Genomic DNA, 24,388 nt, shown 5'->3' with positions numbered 1-24,388 from the left:
GAGAAGGTTCATGTCAAGCACCACACAGCTTCTCTGCAGTGGCATGGGTTTCTCCATCTTTTCCCACAGGATGAATTAATTCCTTTTAAGATCTTATGCAAATGAAGTTATTTTATTAATATTTCTGAAACCATGACACTTAGGGTGTCACCAACTCCAAGCAAGTTTATCAAGGTACTTTTGCCAATAGATATAGTTTATCCCTAATAATAACCACAATAATAATGATGATTAGAATGATAGCATATCATATATAGGACATATATAGGACTTACTATGTGACAACAAAGTTCTAAGTACTTTAGTCCTCACACTAAACCCATGGGATAAGTATTATTGTCATCCTCGTTTTACAAAACAGGAAACAGAGACACTGAGAGTTTAAGAAACTTGCCCACAATCACACATAATCAGTGGAAAAGAAAGTTTCAAGGATTCAGGATGAGGATGATAATAGTGTCACAGTGGAGAGTCCCAGAATGATAAGCCCGAAAAAGCAATCCTTCCATATGTGGTTGGAAGGTTAAAATTAGTGATTTTCTAAAGAACCACTTCAGTTAGATAGCGGGGTGGAAGCAAGATTGCAATGCATAATATGAGTGGCTGGTGAGAAGATAGAAGTAATGGTTATCAACCACTTATGCTTAGCTGTTCAGAATTTCTCCTTTAATGCTGTGGTTGAGATAATAAAATCTGTTCTTTTACATAGTTAGATATGTAGTATCATTCCTACAGCCTTATAAACATTGTTTTATATTGTTACTAACACTCTCATTGTCAAATTTTCTAGGATGTGGTGCCGCAGGTTGTCCCATCTACAAAGCAGGCTCCAGGACCTGCTGAGGGGACGAGTCACATGTTGGGCCCTTCAACAGCCCAACTTCAAAAGCTTATTTCCATTAGCCATCCATTGGCACCATACAGCCTCCAAGTCTCTGAATTGTGTTTGGCAGCAACATGAAGATCATTTTGGTAAGATGTGTAGAGGCAGATACTTTATTTTTAATTGTGACAAAAAAACCAAAATTTAATACCGTAACCATTTTAAGTGTACACTTCAGTAGTGCAAAGTATATTTACATTATTGTGCAATGACAGATACTTTTCATGTGGACTGAAAGTACTTTCTGTGAAGTTGCGAAGACTTTTAACCATTTATTTCCAGGATTATTTTACAGGTTGCAAGAAAGACAAAACTAATATAGGGTAACAGGAAAATCTCATCCCAGCTAGGGAAAAGGAAGTCTGCTATGCCCCAGCCCCACTCTATCTCCCTGTCTCATCGAAGAAAAAATAAAGAAGAAAAAAAAACCTCAGTATACAGGGGAGAGAGTTTCAAAGACGTAGACTGGAAATTCTGTAGCCAGGGAAAGTATTGGGTGGCATAGGGGAAAAAAGCTTTACCCCTGTGTATTAGTTTCCTAGCACTGCTGTGACAAATTACCATAAACTAATTGGCATAAACAACAGAAATTTATTCTTTCACAGTTCTAGAAGCAGGAAGTCTGAAATAAGATGTTGGCAGGGCCATGTCCTCTCTGAAGACTCTAGGAGAGAACTCTTCCTTCCCTCTTCTGGTTGCCAACAATCCTTGGTGTTCTTTGGCAACATCACTCCACTCTCTGCCTCCATCATCTTCCCTGTGTCTCTTCTGTGTCTTCAAATTTCTCTCTCCTTATAAGGGGACCATGTGTTGGATTTAGGGCCCACGCTAATCCAGTATGACCTCATCTTATCTTGATTATCTTCCAAGACCCTATTTCCAAATAACGTCTCATTCACATGTACTAGAAGTTAAGACTTCAACATATCTATTTGGGGAATGCAGTTCAACTCACAACACCCTGGAAAGGGACAAAAACAACCGTGAAGGCCACACTCCCAAAACATAGACCCACTATGCACTCCAAAGACTTAGACTTAATCCAAAGATTAGAGAATTCCCCTCCCCCCCACTACAACCAACTAATAAGCCTCCAGTTAAAATAGCAGTGGATTACAGCTGCAAAAGACAGACTGTCTCTGAGGTGAAGCACAAAGAGAAGGGCCAAGGCCAAGAGGGGGGATAAAAACAAGATCACGAGAGAAATTTAAAGCCTCTGGTACCCATAGAGACAGTAAATGTCAAGCATAGCCCAGCTCTTGGCCAGATTGATATAGTCACCCATAAATTCCTATTTACCTCAGTGTCTACTGCTCTATACATGTCTGGCTGTCAACTACAAGAACAAAATTACAAAACATGCTAAAAGGCAAGAAATAACACAAGTTGAAGAGACAAAACACCATCAGAACTAGACTCACATATGACACAGGTGTTGAAATTTTCAGTCAGGAAATTTAAAATAACTATGGTTAATATCTTAAGGATTCTAATGGAAAAGGTAGACAAAATGAAAGACCAGATAGATAATGTCAGCAGGGTGATGGAAAATATAAGAAAGAATCAAAAGGAAATCAAAAGCACAGTAACAGAAATGAGGAATGACTTTGATGGGCTCATAAGAGACAACAAGGGATAGAATCAGATATAAAGATAGGTCAATAGAAATTACCCAGACTGAAATGCACAGAGAAAATGAGAGTGGAAACAAACAAACAAACAAAGAGTATTCAGGAAATGTGGAACAATATCAAAAGTTGTAACATATACATGAATGGAATACCAGAAAGAAAAGAAAGAAAGAACTAAGCAGAAGAAATATTTGAAGAAATAATTTTTGAAAGCTTTCCAAAATAAGTGTCAGACACCAAACCACATATCCAAGAAGCTTAGAGAAGCTTAGCATCCATTTTTAACCCCCCCCACACACACACAAAACCCCACACTTAGGCAAAAGAGTGAAAACAAAGAGCAAATCTTGAAGGCAGTCAGAGGGGAGAAAAACACTTCACTTACACAGAAACAGAAGAATTACAGCAGAGTTCTCATGAGAAACTATACAAGCAAGAACACAATGGAATGACAATTTTAAAGTATTAAAAGGAGAAAAAAACTGCCAACCTGGAAGTCTATATCCAGCAATCCTTCAAAAGTGAGAGAGAAATAGACTTTCTCATATAACTTCTCAAAATACTGTAAAGGAATTTCTTCTGGCAGAAGAAAAATGATATAGGTCACAAACTTGGATCTACATAAAAAAATGAAGAGTGTTAGAAATGAGTGAAGATAAACTTTTTTCCTTAATTGCACTAAATTTTAATTATTTAAATAGTAATGGCAGTGTATTTGGTGTTCATAGCACATATAAAAGTGAAACAAATGACAACAATGTGACAGGATAGGAGGGAGAAATTAGGAATATTCTATTATAAGGTAAGTCAAAAGAACTGACAATACCAAGTTCTACCAAGGATGAATAGGAATCAGAGCTCTTTTTCATTGCTGTTGGCATGCAAAATAGTACAGCCACTTTGGATGACACTTTTAGAGTTATCTAAAGGTGTGCTTAGATTATTTAAAATGTACATTGTAAACATTAGGAAAACTACTAAAAAAGTTTTAAAAAATAGTATGAATAATAAGTCAAGAAATGAGATAAAATGGAATCATAAAAAACACCCAAGGAAAATCAGAGAAGGCAGAAAAAGAGGAAAAAAGAAAGGAAACAAGGAGTAAATACAACAAATAGAAAACAGCAAGAAGGTAGATTTAGAGTCAACTACATCAATAATCTCTTCAAATATAAATTGCCTAACCACACCAGTCAAAATACAAAGATTGTCAAAATGGATCAAAAAAATATTCTACTATATGTTGTCTACAAGAAACGCACTTTAAATATAAAGGCTCAGGATAAATGTTAAGGGATGATGTGGGGACAAGGGATATATGGAGCTGTCTGTACCTTTGTCTCAGTTTTGCTGTGAACCTAAAACTGCTCTAAAAAATAGTCTACTTAAATTTTTTTAAAATTTAAAGTTAAAGGATGGAAATAGAAACACCATGCAATGCTAATCAAAACAACAGTAACTATGTTAATTTCAGACAAAACAGTCTTCAGAACATGGAAGATTATCATGGATAAAGAGGCACATAACATAGTGATAAAGGGGTCAGTTCTCCAAGAGAACATGTAACAATCCTAAAAATGTAGCACCTAACAATAAACCATCAAAATGCATGAAGCAAAAACTGACAGAGATAGAAGTAGAAATAAACAAATCCACAATTTCAGTTGGTTTTAATACCTCTCTCAGTAATCGATAGATTAATCAGGCACCATCAACCAACTTGACCCAATTGATATTTGTAGAACAATCCATCCAACAACAGTAAAGTACACATTGTTCTGAAGTTTAAATGAAACATTCATCAAGGTAGACCACATTCTGGGCCATAAAACAAAGCTCAAAAATTTTAAAGACTCTAAAAACATAGAGAGTATGTACATTGACCATAACAGAAAAAACTAGAAGTCTATGACAGAAAAGTCCCAAATATTTGGAAATCAAGGTATACACTACCAAAAAATGTATAAGTAAAGTAAGTCTCAAGGAAAGTTAAAAATATTTTGAACTAAATGAAAATGAATATACAACTTATCAAAATTTGTGGTAAGCAACGAAAGCAGTGGTTGGAGGGGGATGTATGGCAATAAATACACACACACACACACACACACACAATCTGTGTGCAGACAACTACAAAACACTGATAAAAAAAAATGAAAGAACATAAATAATTGGAAGGACTTTCCATGCTCATAGATTAGAAGACCCAATATTTTTAAGATGTGAATTCTCAGTATGATCTATAGATTCAGTGCAATCCCACTCAAAAAATCCCAGCAGACTTTTTTATAGATATTGACAAACTGATTCTAAAATGTATGTGGAAAGACAAAGGTATCAGAATAGCCAATACACTTCTGGAAAAAAATTAAGTCAAAGGGCTTAAGTTAACCTTAGTACAGTTGACACAAACAACACAGGGGTTAGGGTGCCAACTTTCTGAGCAGTCAAAAATCTGAGTGTAATTTACAGTCAGCCCTCTGTATATATGCAGTTCCTTCATATATGTGGTTTTACATCCACAGATCAATTTAACTGCAAATCAGGTAGTACTATAGTATTTACTATTGAAAAAAATCTGCTTATAAGTGGACCCAAACAGTTCAAACCCATGTTGTTCAAGGATCAACTACAATCAAGGCAGTGTGGTGTTGTCAAAAGGATAGATACATAGAACAGTGGAACAAAATTGAGAGCCCAGAAATAGACCCACACAGATATGGTAAACTGATTTTTGATAAAAGTGCAAAGTCAATTCAATGGAGAAAGGACTGTTTTTTTCAACAGGTGGTGCTAGAACAGTTGGACATCCCTATGCAAAAGAGCAAAACAAAACAAAATGTTCACACCTGCCTCATACTTTGTGTAAAAAATAGCTCAAAGTTGATCATAAGCCTAAATGTAAAATGCAAAACTATAAAACTTGTATGAGAAAATGTTTGTTACCTTGGATTAAGCAAAAAGTTCTTAGATGCAACTTCAAAAGCTTAATGCATAAAGGAAAAAAATGGTAAATTGGACAATATCAAAATTCAAAACATTTTCTCTGTGAAAGACACTGTTAAAAGAATGAAAAGAAAAGCCACACAGACGTGGAGAAAATATTTGCAAACCACATGCTTGAGAAAAGATTTGTATGCAGATTTTAGAAAAACCTCTTAAAACTTAACAATAAGAAAACAAATAACCCAATTTTTAAAAGGGTAGAAAGATCTGAACAGACACTTCACCAGAGGACAAAAGTATGGCAAATAAGCATATGAAAACATGCTCAACATGATTTCATTAGGTAAATGCAAATTAAAGCCACAATGAGATGCCACTATACACCTATTAGAATGACTAAAATCCAAAAAACACCTGGCAGTACTTAATGCTGACAAGAATGCAGAGCAATAGGAACTTGTATTCATTGCTGGTAATAATACAAAAATAGTATAGCCACTCTGGAAGAAAATTTGGTAGTTTCTTATAAAGTTAAACATGGACTTGTCAACAGTTGCACTCCTAGGTATTTACCCAACTGATTTGTAAACTTATGTCCACAGCAAAAACCCACACATGAAAAACCACTTTATTCATAATTGTCAAAAGTGGGAAGCTATCAAAATATCCTTCAATAGGTTAACTAATAAACTATAGTACATCCATACAATGGAATACTATTCAGCAATCAAAAGGAATGACATGACATTCTGTTGAAGGCAAAACTATAGGGACAGAAAACAAATCAGTGGTTGCTAGGGGTCTGGAGAGTGTGGTTACCCATAAGTATAGGGGAAATGCTAGAATGAATCATGTGGTACTGGATTATAGTTGAAGACATCAGTATAAACTCATGTTTAGCCTAACATAGATACAGATGGATAGATGCAGAAATAATTACAGTTGACCCTTGAACAATGCAGGAGTTATGGGTGCCAACCTTCTGTGCAGTCAAAAATCCACATATAACTTGTAGATTGCCCTCTGTATACACAGTTCTGAGTCCAAGCTCGCTCTGCTCGCTGCACAACAGGCCAATAAATCAGCAGAGAGGTGTTGAGGCAACGAACCGTGACTTATTTGGAAACCCGGGCCTCCGAGAAGATGGTGGACTAATGTCCTAGAGTATCATCTTATCGGGGTCTGGATGTCAGTTTCTTTTATAGAAAAGAGAGGGGGAGGAGATGAGGAAGTAAACTAAAAAGGCCACAAGTCTTGCAAAACATCTCCTGGTTTGGCCAGCCTCAGGGAGGGGATGTGTTAATTTCTTCTTTCTTGCAGCCATTCACTGGTGGGCAGGGTCAGGATGTTTCCCTGTGAGCTGAACAAAGGCACTTTAGTTTAACATTCGGGCAGAGGGGCAGGGTTCCCCGAGGCAGGCCATTATGTATGCCAATAGCTATAGACAACATCCTTTTAGTGATTATAGTAACAAAAAGCAACGGAGAGCAAAGGTTAAAGTAAAAGAAACAGATCCACCGCGGAGTCTGATTTTGCTCTTCCCTGCTACAGTTGCTCTGTATCCACATTTCCGCATTCTCGGATTCAACCAACCACAGACTGTGTAGTACCGTACGTAGTATGTACTATTGAAAAAAATTCTGTGTATAAGTGGACCTGTGCAGTTCAAACCCATGTTGTTAAAGGGTCGGCTGTATAGATAATGTTTTTACACATAGATTAGTATATTTCCTAGCTCTAGCTGCTGAGAGGTCCTGGAAACAATGACACCACAGTGGCAATGAGCACACCCAGATCTTGGTTTCTAATACCACGCTCCAAGAAAAGGAACCAAGGGCTCCTTAGAAAAATGGACTATTCTAGAGCTGGGTCAGAGAAAATACAAGATGAGCCTGGAGAATCTTGAAGTCCCAGAAAGTAAGGAAGTGCTCAAAAAAATGATGAGGCAATGTTAAAGGGACACAGGAGCTAACTAAAAGAGCTTCTAATGGCCAATGCGGAAACAATTTGAGCAAGAAAATAAATAATGTAATATTGGATTATAACCAAAAGTGTAAAATAAATATCCATGAATCCATGCTGATATACATAAATGAATAAATGGGGAGAGTACATATAAATGTCCCATACAAAAGAATTCCAAATAATTTATGCAGATATTCCTCCTCCCCCAACTATGGAGGTGGATCGTAAGTCCCCAGTCCTAGAATGCAGGCTGCACTTAGTGATTTGCTGGCAAAGAATAGAATATGGAAGGAGGGTGGGGTAACTTAAGTAGAGAAATGTAGCAAACACTACCTTTGATAGCATGTACCAGTGATATGATATGGTGAGAAGGGCACCTCACTTCTGTGGCTATCTTCCCAAAAACTTATAACCCCACTTTAACCATGATAAAGCATCAGATAAACCCAAATTGTGGGACATTCTAACAAAATGCCTGACCAGTACCTCTCAAAACTGTCAAGGTCATCAAAAACAAGGAAAGTCACAGCCCAGAGGAGCCTAAGGAGACATGATGACTAAATGTAATGTGGGTCTTGGATGGGATCCTGGGACAGAAAAAAGACATTAGGGGAAAACTAATGAGATTCAAATAAATTATGGGATTTAATTAATTAATAATGTATCAATATTCATTCATCAGTTGTGACAAATTTACCATACTAATGTATGATATTAGTAATAAGGGAAACTGGGCAAGGGCTATATGGGAACTCTTTGTATTTGCAACTTTTCTATAAAATTAAAATCATTCTAAAATTTAAAACAAATTTATTAACAGAGAGGTAGTAGAAACCTCAAGCCGTAAGTTTCACTATGAAAGGGAATATGAGGTGGAGTGGTAGTGGAGGGGGATATTGTTTTAAGATGGAAGACATTGCAACATGTTCGCTGATGAGAATGATCCAGTAGGAGGGGACAATCTGATGACGCAAAAGAGGGGGATAGAAAAATTTCAGAAGTGTAGTACCTGAGTAGGAAAGAGATAGGATCTGATTCATAAATGAGAGTGTTGGCCTTGATTAAGTGCACAGATATTTCAACCATAGTAACAAGAAGGAAGGCAGAATATATGGGCACAGATGCATGTAAGTGGGTGGATGTGGAGCATGGGTTTGTGGAGATTGTCTTCTAATTGCTTCCATATTCTCTTTGAAGGAGTAAGCAAGGTAATCAGTTGAAAGTGGGAAGGGAGAGGTGGTGTTGGCAGTTTGAGGAGAGAAGAGACTATGTATAATAGTGTTCTTGGAGAGTGAGTAAGTGATTTTACTAAGAAATTATGCAAGGACTGTTTGGCAGCGTTGAGTACTCATTTGATATTTTTGGTGATGATTTTAAAATGAAAGTAACCAACACAGTTTAATTTTTTTTCTCTAACAATGTTTAGCTGCTTGGCTGCAGGCACAGAGGAGGTGTGGACCTGAGTGTATCCGGGTCAGAGCTGTGTCAGGGAAGCATGGCAGAGGGCAATAGGGGGGCAAGGGAGTTAAGGGTGTTGGCAAGGAATTAATTAAAATGACGGATCATGGAAGGTGGGCCCTGTAAGGAGGGAATCGAAGACATTAAAGGAGGCAAGATGATGGATAACAAAAAGGAGCTTATGGTCAATGGATTGGAGCTTTTTGTGTAGTTGAAGGATTATTACAGTGAAGAGTGCCTGAATAATTGAGCTGGAAAAGGAACAACAGGTAGTCAGAGTACAGGGTGTTTGAAATGAAAATTATGAAGGTATTACAGTTAATAATGATGAAGCTGCCAAGAATGGTGACAGGGGAAGGGATGATGGGGTGACAGTAAAAGACAGTAAACTGATCTTCATTTATTTAAAAATAAAGCGACTCAGGAGATACATGATTAGAGTAATGAAGAAGTTTAGAGTTATATAGGATAGCATGAGCTTCAAAGCAGCAATGAGGCAACTATCCTACCAGGATTACTACAGCCTTGCCTTGCTCCCTTGATGATCCAGAAACTAGAGCAGTTTTTCCAAAGTTCAATCTGATTTTAGTACTCTGATTTTAAAAATCGCTTTTTAGAGAAGCCCACGGTTAGAGATGATGATTGCCTGAAGGTGGCAGGAGAAAAGAGTGGAAATGGAGAGGTCAGGTGGATTTCAGAGTGACAGAGGAGGCGGAAGTAACAAACCTTGGTGATTGATTAAATGTAGGTTACAAGAGAAATGAGTTGAGTCCTAAGTTTCTCTTCTGTATTGACATTTTGGCAAGACCTAATTAATAAACATTTGTTCAGTGTCAACTTTATACAGAACTGAGAACTTCTAGAGAACCAAAGATGGAAGACATAGTCCCTACCTTAATGTAAACATAAAACATAAAATGAGTAAATAAATATAAGAAGCATAAATAGCTTATGCCATATGCAAATGCAAATTAAATTGATACATACCAACTACTTAATTTCAAAGAAAATGTAGGGTTAGTCAAGGAAGCTTCCTTGAATTAAATGAATTTTTAGCTAGATTTTGAAAGAAAAGATGGTCATTTAATTAGAGGAGCCTGTAATTTTAAGGAGAAAAATGGCAAGAGCAGAGGTAATAATGAATTCCAGCCATTGAAAGGACAGTAAGCATACCAACTTGACTAAAATGAAGGGGATTTTTTGGAGCTTTTTAAGATACGAGTCCATCCCCATAGTACAAATTATTCCACTACTGTACAGTATGTGCCTGGCAACTTCTCACCCATCTAATAGGGCAGGAGAAGATCATCCATAGTTTTGACGACAGGATCATTCTCATTTCTGAATGGGCAAGTACCAGGAGCCAGGCGTTGTGATAAATGCGAAGCATGCAGTGATGGAGAAGACACATTCCCTATCCTCAAGGTACCGTCTTATGGCAAAAACAAACACACAGACAGTTATAAAACAGTGTGATAAATGCTTTTAGACAGCATATGGAGTGCTATAAGAACAAGAGGAGAGTTACCTAACCCAAACTAAAGAGTTATAAATGACTGCCTACAGGATTTGAGCAGAGTCATGAATATTTAAATATGAATTAGGCAAGGGAAAAAGGGTGAGAAGGTAAGAATGGATGTTCTGTTCAGAGGGAACTGCATGTGCAAGAGCTTGAAGGTTATAGTTTGTCAAAACCCTGGATTACCTCAGTGTAATGACCAATCTGAATGAGGGTTGGTGGTACTTAATCACTTTTATCACTCTAAGGGAGTGGTTCTCAATATTTTTAGTTTATGAATCTCATAGAAATTCTGTTGCAAGCTATGAATCCTCTCCATAGAAAAATACAGAGCTATACACACACACACACACATACACACACACACACAAACACACACACATACACACACACATACAAACACACACACATACACACACACACATACACACAAACACACACACATACACACACATACACACACACACACATACACACACACACACACACACACATACACACACAGAGTTTTACATATCATTCCATGGATCCTAGATCAAGAACTCCAACTTCAGATCACCACCAAATAATAGCCCCATTCCACAGTATCAGCAGTTGCTGTATCAGAGACTCTTTCAATTAACTTCAGTGTCTGGATTTTCAAGCATTCAGCACCAACTTTTGACTCATAACTAGAAGATGTTATAGGTACATGGAGGTGATGCCCCAGTGGTCCACTCTGCTTCTCTCCCAAGGATGTTAGAAGGGAAAGGCATTTCCTCACAGGTAATAAGCTACCTACTAGCAGCATGCCTGACTTAGACAATAGGATTTCTTGTAATACTCTTCTCAGACAGTTTGTATGGACTGCAAGGGTCACTCTTTTCTGTTTCTATATGTATCTCAGGGTCTTTTGTTGAAAATCTGGACATTTTAGGTAATACAGAAACTGATTTCTGACCTCGCAGGGGGATTGTTGCTGTATGTGTGTTTTGTTTATTTGTTATTGACTTCTCTGGAGTAATTGGTTTTAATTTTAACTGTGGCTTCTATGTATCACAGTGGGGTCAGCATAACTCAGTGGTCCTCAACTGGGGGGGTTTTGCCACCACAGGAGACACTTGGCAATGTCTGGGAACATTTTTAGTTGTCACAGCTGACGAGGAGGATGCTTCTAGCATCTAGTGGGTGGAGACTAGGGATGCCCTAGATGTCCAGAGTACCAAGGTTTGAGAAACCCTCGTATAGTTTAGTGGCCAGCTAACAGTTGGTCAGAGGTTAAGCTAAAAACCTTAAGCCAGTAAGGCTTCCACCTTTTGCCAATGGATGTGTGTGTGGATTGGGGCACACAAAGTTTCGGCTGTTTATAAGTCTGCCCAGGCTTTCAGTTTCTGCCATTCTTCACATGTCTCCATTGTGCCTCACACTCCTCCAGGGGCATGTAGATAACTAGGGACCTTTCCAATCTCTCCTTATTGTGCACACAGCCCTGCATGTGTGCACAGCCTTACCGAACACAGGGGATGTGAGGGGGCTTTCCAAGGCCCACTATAGCTGTCTCATTCCCTTGATCCCCCTGATAGATTTCTGGCTGTTCTGCGGATCTATTGCTTGTCCCAACCAGTATGCCTTCCTTGATTGTTTTCAACACCCAGGGGCATGGAGTTTTAATGTGCTCTGCTCCAAATCAATTTAGTCCCCCTCAGCAGCAAAGCTGCTGGCTTTCTTGGCTTGCCTGCCCTGGTAGAACTATTGCTGATGGAGCTGGTGGGGGTGGGGTAGGGAGTGGAAGCACCCCAAGCTAAAACACACAGATTCCCACTGTTCTTACCCAAGGTTCAATAGTTTTTCTTGACTAAATGCTTCTTAATTTGTTGTAAGCCTTTGGTCAATTTCCAGGTCCTAAAATGGTTGTTATTGGTAATTTTGTCCAGTTTTATCATTGTTATTGGGGGAGAGGATTTTCCAAGCTCCTTACTCTGCCTTTCCTGAAGTCTCACCTTCAGAGATTCTCAAGACTACACTTTGAGAAACACTAGCATAGGACTTTGGGGTTGGACAACTTGAGTTCACGTCCTGGGTTCACCACCTAATGATTATATGATCTTACAAAGTTATTTAACATCTCTGAGCTTTAGTTTCCTGTCCTTAAAGTGAGAATGATAACATTGTACAAAGTTAATTTGAGGAGTCCAGATATACTGCATTTTTTAACTGTTTATTAGGATCTCATTGTAGATACACCACAGTTTATTCAGCTATTCCTCGACTTCCCCCACTGACAGACATTTAGTCTTATTTTCTAATTATTTTGCTATTATAAACAAAACTATTATGAATATCCTTGTGCATACCTCTTCATATGTGACGGTTTCTATAAGGTAAGTACTGAGAGGTAAATTTCTGGGTCAAGCAATAAATATACACATTTTTTATTATTTTCATAGAAACTTCCAGATTGCCATTCAGTGTGTCTTCACCAATTTATACTCACATTACCAGTGTTTGAGAGTATGCATTTCTCCACATCTTTTGAAAACACATGTTTTAATCAAACTTTAAAATTTTTGTCACTCTGATGGATAAAAAATGATATCTTAATACCCATTTCTCTGATTACTACTAAGGTTAGAAGAGTTCATGTGTTTACTGGTCATTTCTGGTGACTTTCCTATTGATATCCTTTGGTCATTTTTCTATTGAGTTTTTATCTTAATGATCACAAGGATTTATTCTATATCCTGGGTATTAACCCTTTTATGTTAAAAAGATTTTTCCTGTTACTTGTCTTTTAACTTTGTTTTTTACATTGTTTGCAAAACAGAAGGTTTTTATTTTCATATACACAAATTATCTTTTATGCTTTTTGTGTCATATTAAAAAGGCTTTTCCTACCTCAGAGTTGTCAATATATAACAGTTTTATTTTTTATCTTTTACTCTATCAGTAGTTTACTGTTGAGGCTGACGTGACTCTAGAATCAACTTTTCAAGATTCATTTTTCCAAAACTAGTTATTGAGTAATCTATCTTTTCACCACTATTACAAAATACCACCTTTAACATATACCATATTTTCATGTACAGTTGAGTCTGTTTTGAGACTCTATTCTGTCCCCTTGATCTGTTAGTCCATTCTGCATGAATATCATACTTTTTAAATGACTATAGCTTTATAATACATTTTTATATCTAGTAAGACTTCCCCTCCATGCCTTTCTTTTTCTTTCTCAAAATTGTTACTTTATTAATTCTGAGTATGATTCTTGGAATTAGCCTGTCCAGTACATGAAAATTTTCACTGGGATTTGGATTGAAAGTACATGGAGTTCTGTGTATTAATTTGTGGGAGAATTCCTATCTTTTCATTATTGAATCTGCCCATCTGTGAGCATATTTCTCCATTCAAGTTTCCTTCAAGTCTTTCAGGATAGTTTTATAGATTTCTCCATAGTAGTCTTCCACATTTTCATTTTTTTCCCAGACACTTTATAGTTTTTGTTCCTCTTATAAATTTGAACTCCTTTTCATTTACCTTGTCTAAATGAATAACCTGATGTATAAGAAAGTTTGATTTTTTGCTAACTTTTTATTTTGATACATCTTCAAACTAACAGAAAAGTTGCAAGAATGGTACAAGGACCTCCTTTATATCCTCTATCTATGTCTTCTTTTTATATACTTGAATGGCTTCATTTTCCAAACTTAGAACTCTGATCTGTTTTGAGTTTATCATGGACACCCAGTGACAATATGAGGTATGGACTCAATTTTATCTTTTTGCAAATGATTATCAGTTGTCCCAACGCCGTTTATTTAAAAATTCATATTTTCCACAGTGATTACACCTGCCAGTTTTTACGTACCAAACTTCTATATGCATTCATGTATATTTTTGGACTTTTTATACTCTTCTGTTGTTTTATCTGCCTTTTCCTATACCAACATCACACTGTTTTAATCATAGAAGTTCTATACTATGTTTTAATATCTAGTAGGGGGCTAGTGTCCCCCTCATTGCTCTTGCTTATTTCTTGGTAGAAGACTTTTTGAAGGAAGTTTTCTGGGTCCTGATTTTTTAGTTTTCCTAAATAAATATTTATTTATTTTTACGAAATAAATAATGTAAAATAATATAATAATATAAAAAGAGTGTGATCTTTTCCTTAGAACTGCAATATGCTAACACCGTGATGCGCTTCGATTATGTCTGGCTTCGAGACCACTGCCACTCAGCATCTTGCTACAACTCTAAGACTCACCAGCGCAGCCTAGACACTGCCAGTGTGGATTTATGTATCCAGCCAAAGACCATTCGTCTGGATGAGACCACACTCTTTTTCACTTGTGAGTGGACAGGAGACTTGGTCTTCTTCGGGGTACTCTTTTAAAGAACAATTGTTTTACAAAAAATGGTTTGCCCCTTTCCAAAACAAGGTATTCTTTTAGTTACTCTTTGTTTTTCCTTTCTTTGGAAGCATTTATTTTTGAACCTTTTATTTTTCTTCTTAAATAAAATTGCTCTAATCTACAGCTGACATCATTCTTAACCAGTAAATTATTGGCAGTATTTATAATTATTATTTTTAATGCCTTTTATTTTTCCCTTAAAAGGGCCAGATGGTCACGTGACTAGATATGATTTGGATTGGCTGGTGAAAAACAGCTATGAAGGGCAGAAACAAAAGGTCATCCAGCCTAGAATCTTATGGAATGCTGAAATCTACCAGCAAGCCCAAGTTCCATCTGTAGATTTCCAGAGCTTCTTAGAAACCAAGGAGGGACTGAAGAACTTTCTACAGAACTTTCTGCTCTATGGAATTGCTTTTGTAGAAAATGTCCCTCCTACTCAAGAACACACAGAGAAGTTGGCAGAAAGGATCAGCTTGATCAGGTAAGTCATTAGTTTCCTGATATCTGCAGAAATTAATTTCTAGTGACAGGTATGGTCACCCTCGTTTTTCCAGAATATTTTGTGGCCTGAACAATGGGATTCCCATTTATAGTGCTTTATTTGAAGCCCAGATTTCTAATCTCTAAAGACACTTACATGTTAAATATGGTGAAGACTTCAAAGTCATTGGTATTTTTTTCGAGCCCAGTGATGCTCAAAGTAGGAGTTAGTCATTGTACACTAGAAAGAGCACTAACTGTGAGTAAAGAAAACCAGATAGTAGTCTGAGTTCTACCATCAAGCAGTTGGGTAAACATAGACAACTGCATAACACACACACCCCTTCCCTCAATCCCCACCCCCGCCGCCCCAGTAGCCTCTATTTTCCTATCTGATCAGTAACAGGATTGAATAAGATGGTGTCTAAAGATCATCTGCTTTTGACCTTCTATTATTCCTAAGGCTTAATTCAGAGCCTGGTTGTTAATACTACTGCCTTATACTGTATAGCATTTAACCAGCATATTCAAATCCGTTATTTTCATTGGTCATTATAGTAATCCTGATAAGTGTGTATTTTATCTCCTGTTCTACTGATGAGGCTCTTGAGGCTCAAATGTATTAAGTGGCTTGCCCAGGACTGCTCTGCTTGTAAGCAGTAGAACTGGGATTCAGATAGCTCGGGTTTCCTGATCCTAAATACAATGTTCTTTCCATTGCATTTCTAGGTAGTATATAGATTTATCTTCTGTAGTATTAAATGTGATGTAAACCAACTTTGTTATAATTAGTACTTTCCTTTTATTTCATAAGAGCCAGATATAGCTCATTGTGTAGCAGACAGTATGCTGGGTCATTTGCCCTATCCTAGTAGAGCATAATTAACATTTGTGAACCATTCAGTTTCAAACACAGTTTGAGAACTATCAAGTAAAAAAGCTGTGCTAGTAGGCAATAAGTTGACAGGGCTTTAGAGGTTATAGTTCAAAAGGAAGGCCATTTCCTGTTTGGATTTTGAGGGTTCAGAGAATAAGATGAACTCTGAAAGCTAAAGAATTAAAGTGACCTTTAGTCAGATCTGAGCCTACTAGGAAAATAACTATGAAATCAAAACCCATGATGTTATTGTATCTTGTATCTCTCTTCAAGGAGAGATACAATAACAGTGATACAGCAACTCTCACTAAATACTTGCTAATATAAACTATCCTTTCTCTTTTTCTTATTCCTCCATGTCTAAAAGATGGGTGAAGATCTACATTAATCACTTCTAAAAGCAGCTACCCAAAAACATCTTTTTCTATGTGAGGAAGGTGAGTGCAGGACAGAAGTTTGAGTGTGAAAGCTATTAAAAGTAGATACATAAACAGAGTGGGATGATTCCCTAAGCTTTCAAACTTTATTATCCTTTCACCCTTTTCCCCCCAGCTTCCTAGAATATTACTCAGTGGAGGAATTGTTTAGACTGGTGGTGTGTTCAACTGTCATATTTACCTTATAGATGGAAATCTGGAGCCAAACAATCTATTGTTATTTGTGAATAATTAAAGAAAGTATTGGAAAGAGTTTTGAATGATAAGAATGAAAGGTTTCCTATACTTCATTTGACAGAGAAACCATCTATGGGAGGATGTGGTATTTCACTTCAGACTTCTCCAGGGGTGACACTGCATACACCAAGCTAGCTCTGGATCGGCACACTGACACTACCTATTTTCAAGAGCCCTGTGGGTAGGTGGATTAGAATTTTCCAAAGTGGGATCATTACGTGTGATGGTCTTCAATAGTTTCTTAATCATTCTCTGTTTTATTTGAACCAAGATCATATCTGCTGCTGCTGATTTGTATGACTGTTTCTTTTCTCCTTAGAAACATGATCATTTTTAAACACCCTAGCTCAGTCTTCTTTAGACTTATAGGAATAAAATTTTTGAAATGATTGAAAATCTACCTTACTACATAAATGGATGTAAATTTTGTTTAATTTACATTTTTTCTCAAAGTAATTACAAATAACTTACCAAAAATGTATTGATTAACCATTAGTTTGAGAATTTGTACAGTTTTTCATATTTAGTTGTTATATTGCAAAGGGTTCAATCTTCCAAACACAGCTACTTTGGGTATGGTAGTAAGAGGAATTTAAATCCAATTTACAAGAAGTTGGAGAGGAGGAATGAATGAAAAATAACCTTCTCACATGGACTCAGAAGCTATTGAGTCAAAGATAACGTATACCATACTTTTTTCCAGCTTTATTGAGATATAATTGACATATGACATTGTGTAAATATAAGGTGTACAATGTGTTGATTTGATATGGTCATATACTGTAATATTATTACCAGTAGCTAACAGAGAGTAGATCTTAAATCTTCTCACCACAGAAAAGATATAGTAATTATTTGACATGATGCATTGATTTCCTTTAAGGGTTTGGAGCCTAAGAATATTTGGTTCAGAGGAGGAAGAATAAAGCATCTTTTTGACATCCTGCTCAATGTTATCGATATACAAAAAGCCCTGCATCCTCATTCTACAGGATGCAGAAGGAAGAATATGAGGAAATGGGATGAGAAACAGTTGGACAGGGGTTGAGGTTCAAATATTGACTAGCTCTTTTCTCTCTGACCACTACCAGAGATACACGGTTGTCTGTGCCTTTAATTTAACCCTTTCTAATCAATGGCAAGGACCAAGTACATTAGCAGTATAATGAGAGTGGTTAAGAGTTCAGGCTATGGCATCAACCAGACCTGGATTTGTATCCCACCTGGAACATAGGTTAGCTTTGTGATCTTGGAAAATAACTTAACCTCTCTATGCCTCAGTTTATTCATCTGTAGAATGGGACTAGTAATAAAACCTGTCCATTTGTATTGCTTAGGGATTAAGTTACATGATGTATTTAAAGCACTTGGCATACTTCCTAGAACATAATAAATGTTCAATAAATACTAGCTATTATTATTATCATTTTAGCCATTGTCATCATCATCATCATTGTTATATGCCTTACGCTTTCTAAAGCTACCTTTGCTCAGGATCTCATCCTTTCCAACCTCCTTGGGGGTTTCTCTCTCCTGTATCTTCAGCCTTCCATACATATTGACTCCTTCCTATCAGCTTCTCATTTCTTGAATCTCTACTGTTGTACACTCTATCTCCTTCTAGTTACAGCCCCGCCTTACTCCTCACCTTCGCAGCTAAACTTATTAAAATAATTGTCTACATTCAGTGTCTTTTCATTCTCACTTCTCATTCACTCTTCAAACCTGTAGTCAGCTAGTTTATCCACCCCCCTCCCAATTAAAATTAATCTCTCCAAAGTCACCAGCAACTAACTTATTGCCATACCCAGTGTGTACCTTTCAGTCTTCATCTTATTTGACCCCTGGGACCATTAACCACTACCTCTTCTTAAATATCCTTTCTTTTCTAGTTTTCCTTCTATATCTATAGCCATTTTTCCTCAGTCTCCTGTGCCAGCTTATTTTCCTTTGTCCATGTTGTAAATATTGTTGTTTCTCAAGGTTTTCTCCTTCTCCCTCTTTTCTTACTTGAAATGATCTCTCCAAATGACTTCTTCCATGCTCTTGGCTTTAGCTATCACCTACAGACAACTACAAAATCTACCTCTCTTCTAAGGTAAACATCTTCAACTGGCTACTAAGTAATCCTAACCTAGAAATTTCACAGAAAGGTCAACATAGCCAGAACTGACCTTTCTCATTTTAATTGTATTTACCCTAGGTTCTCCTTGATTTTATTCCTTCTATCTTTATTTATGTTTATTACTTATTTTACTTTGTTGTTTACTTTTCCTTATTTTTGCTTTTTTCCTAAATTACTATTAATTTTATTTTCCCCTTGTTAATTTGAAATTTTTACTTTAGTTTTCCAGTCCATTAATAGTTGCATTTCCTTTTCCTGTTAAATTTTCAGCCATATATAACTCAACTATTTCAACATGTCCTTAAACTGAACCTCTTCCTCAACCCCTCTCACCCCCTTATTATCATCCAATTATGCATCTGCCTGAGTTCTCTTGACAGATGGCATTACTATTTGTCAGGTTGTCCAGGTGAAAAACCTGCAGTCATTCTAGATATTTGCCTGTTCTTCGTCCTCCGTCATGTTGCTTAGGTGTGTCCTCTTTTCTATAAAACCCTTCTCTAAGCTCAAGCCCTCAGTATTTTTCTCTGCTATTTCAGTTATCCAAGTTGTTTTCCATGTTTTTTGTCATCTTGCTTCCCACCAGTTCATCTCCCATCTCAGTTTAAACTCCTTGTTGTTTGGCGTTGATATCTTTGGTCATACTTTTTTTTTTTTTGCCTGGAATGCCCTCTCCTCACCTCAATCTCATTTCAGCCCAACTCTTGCTCATTCTTTAAGACTAAGCAAAACCATTCTCATCCACCTCCAAAAACATTTCTCTATACAACACACCACTACAATAATTTCCTCTGCTTATGGCCCCACTGTATCTTGTATACAACTTTATTATAGTGCCTGTTGGTACTTACTTGCTTCATCTCTTCTTAGTAGACTGGCCTTCTTTAAAACAGAGACTATACCTTATTCATGACGGTATTCCCTGGGTCTGTCACATATAGCCATCAATACATGTTAAATATGCTTAGGAGGAACCTGTAGTGGCATTAATATTTCAAAGCACAAAAAAGTACAGCTGGCTATGAAGGGAAGGCAATTGGGAAATGAGATTTATTTCTTAGTGAAAAGAAAATGACACAAGTGGAGTCAATAATCATTTCATATATATTTTTTCTAAAATTTTGATATATTCTCTTTTCTCCACTGAACAGAATAATTTAATTTTTCCCCCTCTTTAGCATTCAAGTGTTTCACTGTCTTAAGCATGAAGGAACAGGTGGCAGGACACTGCTAGTAGATGGATTCTATGCAGCAGAACAGGTACTTCAGAAGGCACCTGAGGAATTTGAACTCCTCAGCAAAGTGCCATTGAAGCATGAATATATTGAAAATGTTGGAGAATGTCACAACCACATGATTGGGGTAGGGCCAGTCTTAAATATCTACCCGTGGAATAAAGAGCTCTATATGATCAGGTGAGTACCAAAGAACTATCTCTCAGTGTAATGTATTTGTCAGATATTAGTCTTCTAATGTAATGAAAATTCCTAATATCCTATGTCTGTCACATTTTAATATTGCTATTGTATAGCTTTCTATTAGTACAATTTCCATTCTTATTATAATTCCCATGGAATAATGAATAGGCCAACAGACAAGGAATGCTAGATTGGAGGGGGCAGATATTTCACATAGCATTTAAAAAGGAAAACATTTTAAAACAAAAAACAGTTATTAAATTGTGCTCAGTCACCAAATAGCTAAGGGTACCCAAAGGCATGATAACAACAACATTTGACTGTTGCCCAGATTTATGCAAATCTCCTGACCTGTGTATATCCAATAGTCTACTAGATATTGCCACCTAGTATCTTGTAGGATCATAAAGCACAGTTTATTCAAAACTGAACTCATCATCTCCACTCATTTCAAGCCTTCTCCTTCACACCGAATTGTGAGGATAAAAATAAATTGTTGCCCCTGTCTTTGCCCCTGGATTGTAGTAGGAACTACATAAATACTAAATCACTTCCCTGGGATAAGCTCCACTGGAAAACTCTCCCTCAGTCATTCTTATATCTCAATTGCCTAGAACAATGAGTAGGTGCTCAATATTTTCCCCAACATTTTATTACGAACATTTTTCATAATACAGAAAAGTTGAAAAGCATTTACAAGAAAACTCATATACCCACCACCTAGATTCTGCCATTGAGATATTACTATACTTACTTTATTACCTATCTATCCATCTTTCTATCCCTCTGTTTATCTATCAATTAATCTTATTTTTGATATATTGGAAAGTACATTGCAGATATGAGTATATGTCCCCCTAATATACTTCAACATTTATAACCTTAAGTCTAAAGTTCAATATTTGTTTACAGATCTTTAATTTTGATATAAAATATACATACAGTGATGTTATAAATATTGAATATACACTTGCTGAGTTTTGAAAAATGCATACACCTATGTAACCCAAACCCCTATCAAGATATCAAATATTACCATCACTACAGAAAGTAACTTTATTCCCCTTCTCAGTCCAACCCTGCACATACACTGAGAGGAAAACCCTGTTTTGATTCTTCACCACCATAGATTAGTTTTGCCTGTTCTAGAAATTCATATCATGGAACAAATCCATTCTTTTATGAATAAACACCTGGGCTGTTTCCTGTTTGGGGTTATTATGAATAAAGCTTCCATGAATGTTCATGTAAAAGTATCTTTGTAGATATGTGTTTTCATTTCACTCAGATAAATACCTAAGAATGGAACTGCTGGATCATAGAGTAGATGACTTTTTAGTTTCATTAGCAACTGCCAGAACTTTTACTAAAGTACTTGTTCCATTTTACATGGACATCAACAGTGTATGAAAGTTGTACCCACTCCACATCCTTGTTAATACTTGGTGGTGTCAGTCTTATTAATTTTAGCCATTATAGTGGGTATCTCCTTGGGGTTCTAATTTGCATTTTTTGGCGACTGATGATGTTGAGCATCTTTCCATGTGCATGTTGACCATTCATATATTTTCTTTTGCTAAGTATCTAGTTAGATCTTTTGCCCATTTTTTCACTGGACTGTCTTTTCATTATTGAGTTGTAGGAGTTCTTTATATACCCTGGTTACCAGTTCTTACCTGATATGTTTTAGGAATATTTTCTTCTAGTCTGTGGCTTACCTATTTATTTTTTTAACCGTGATGTTTGATAAGCAGAAAATTTTAATTTTAATGAAATGTAGTTGATCAGTTTTTTCCTTAATGATCATTGAATCTGTGACCTGCATAAGAAATCTTTGACTACCCCCATGACATAATGATATTCTCCTATGTTTTCTAAGGGTGTTATGGTTTTATCTTTTACATCTAAGTCAGTGATCTATCTCAAACTAATTTTTTACATGTTGTGAGGTAAAGGTAGAAGTTCCTGTTTTATACACGTGGATACTCAGATGTTATAGCACCACTTGTTGAAAAGACCTTCCTTTCCCCCATTGGATTACCTTTGCAACTCTGTCAAAAATCAAATGACCATATAAATGTGAGTTTGTTTCTGGACCCTCTGTTTGGTTCCATTATCTATTTGTGGATCTTTATGACAGCTCCACACAGTCTTGGCTATTGCAGGTTTATAGTAATTCTTGAAGTCAGGTAATATGTTTGTCAACTTTGTTATTTTTCAAGATTATTTTGGATATTCTAGGTCAGGGGTCTACACACTTTTCTGTAAAGGGCCAAATAGTAAATATTTTAGGCCTTGTAGGCCGTATGGTCTCTATTGCAACTACTCAATACTGTGTGGAAGCACAACAGCAGCCATAGACAATACGTAAATGAATGGGTGTAGCTGTGTTCCAATAAAACATTATTTACAAAGACAGGCAGGAGGCTGGGTTTGGCCCACAGACCATAGTTTGCCAGCCTTAGTTCTAGGTTCTTTATATTTTCATATAAATTTTAAAATCAGCTTTTCAATGTTTAGGAAAAAGCCTGTTAGGATTATGATTGAGATTGCTTTGAATCTATAGATCATTTTGGTGAGAACTGACAAACTAACAGCTTTGAGTCTACCAATCCATGAACCTGATCTTTCTATATATTCGGTCTTATTTAATTTCTCTCATCAGTGTTTTATATTATTGAAGATAGAGATCTTGTATATCTTTTGTTTATTTTATTTCTAAGTATTTTTATATTTTGATGGTATTATAAAATAAAATTTTAATAATTTCCAATTGTTTGCTGCCATTATATAAAAACAATTTATTTCTCTTTAAATTAGCATTTTATTCTATAGCTCTGCTAAAGTCATTCATTAGTCCTGAGAAGTTTTTATTTTTTAGGTTTCTTGGAATTTTCTATAGAGACAATCATGTTGTAGGGACAGTTTTATTCTTTCCTTTCCAATCTATATGCTTATTTATTTGTTTTTCTTATCTTATTGCATTGGTTAGCACTCCACTATTATGTTAAATAAGAGTGGCAAGAACAGACATCTTTAGGATGAAAGTGTTCACTATTTTGCCATGTATGACATTAGCTGTAAGGGTTTAGTGATGTCTTTTATCAGATTAAGGAATTTCCCTTCCAAGTTTGCTGAGAGTTTTTTTTTAACCATAAATGGGTATTACATTTTGATAAATGTTTTATCTTCATTTATCAATTGAAATAATCATACTATTTTTCTTCTTTATTCTGTTAATATGGCAAATTACATTAATTTATTTTCAAATGTTAAACCAACCTTGCACTCCTAGGATAAACTGTACTTGATCATAATTTATTACTATACACACACACACACACACACACACACACATATATATGTATATGTTTGTGTGTGCATGTGTATGGACCCAGTCAAGAGATAGATACTACATGGTAGGTTAAACAGGGAAAGTTTAATATAAAGAATTAGGAACTAGGATAAAAGAGTGACTACGAGATATGAGGAAATTAATGTATATAATATTCTTTCAGAGCAGCTACAGTGTCATTGCATTTTAAACACAATGCTTTGCCATCTAATTTGATAACAAAATAATCCATACTCCTCTGTGCCTTAAACACATGACACTTAAGTCCACTTTTCTCTTTTGTTGTTCCAACATTATGGGTATGCACTGGTAATAAAAAAAATTTTTAATATTATGGAATGACAGTATGTAACATTCAAAATGCTGGTAGTAATAACTGTATCACCACAGTTTGTAATGTGCTGAGCAGTGGTGCAAAATGATGAGAGCACCACATATGTCTCTGTTGCTACTGCTCAACTCTGCCATTGTAGTATGGAAGCCACCATAGACATATAAGTGAATACATGTGGCCATGTTCCAATAAAACTCTGTTTCTGGACACTGAAAGTTGAAATTCGTATAATTTTCATGCATCACAAAATTTAAAAAAAAGATATGAGGAAATTCATTATAGTACCCTAGGGCTGAGGCAGAGTATCCAAGGAAGAATAAACATGGAAGAGG

General features: G+C 36.3%; 1 protein-coding gene across 4 annotated transcripts in view; it reads left to right on the top strand.

Annotated features, from left to right (window-relative positions):
- The window catches only part of TMLHE (trimethyllysine hydroxylase, epsilon), a 63,426-nt gene that overhangs the window by 18,997 nt on the left and 20,041 nt on the right, over nucleotides 1-24,388 (top strand). For 2 of the 4 annotated variants that reach the window (XM_068532757.1, XM_068532758.1), the window contains exons 2-6: nucleotides 791-972; nucleotides 14,551-14,727; nucleotides 14,995-15,274; nucleotides 16,886-17,005; nucleotides 20,128-20,364. In XM_068532757.1, the coding sequence (XP_068388858.1) occupies nucleotides 792-972; nucleotides 14,551-14,727; nucleotides 14,995-15,274; nucleotides 16,886-17,005; nucleotides 20,128-20,364 (995 nt within the window). In that variant the 5' untranslated portion in view covers nucleotide 791. The remainder of the gene's footprint in view (nucleotides 1-790; nucleotides 973-14,550; nucleotides 14,728-14,994; nucleotides 15,275-16,885; nucleotides 17,006-20,127; nucleotides 20,365-24,388) is intronic. The other 2 variants (XM_068532760.1, XM_068532759.1) reach the window with 2 other exon arrangements.

The sequence above is a fragment of the Eschrichtius robustus genome, chromosome X (assembly GCF_028021215.1).
Source record: "Eschrichtius robustus isolate mEscRob2 chromosome X, mEscRob2.pri, whole genome shotgun sequence".
In the NCBI taxonomy this organism is placed as follows: Eukaryota; Metazoa; Chordata; class Mammalia; order Artiodactyla; family Eschrichtiidae; genus Eschrichtius; species Eschrichtius robustus.
The sequence above is the reverse complement of the archived record's forward strand: the minus strand, read 5'-3'. Positions and strand labels throughout refer to the sequence as shown.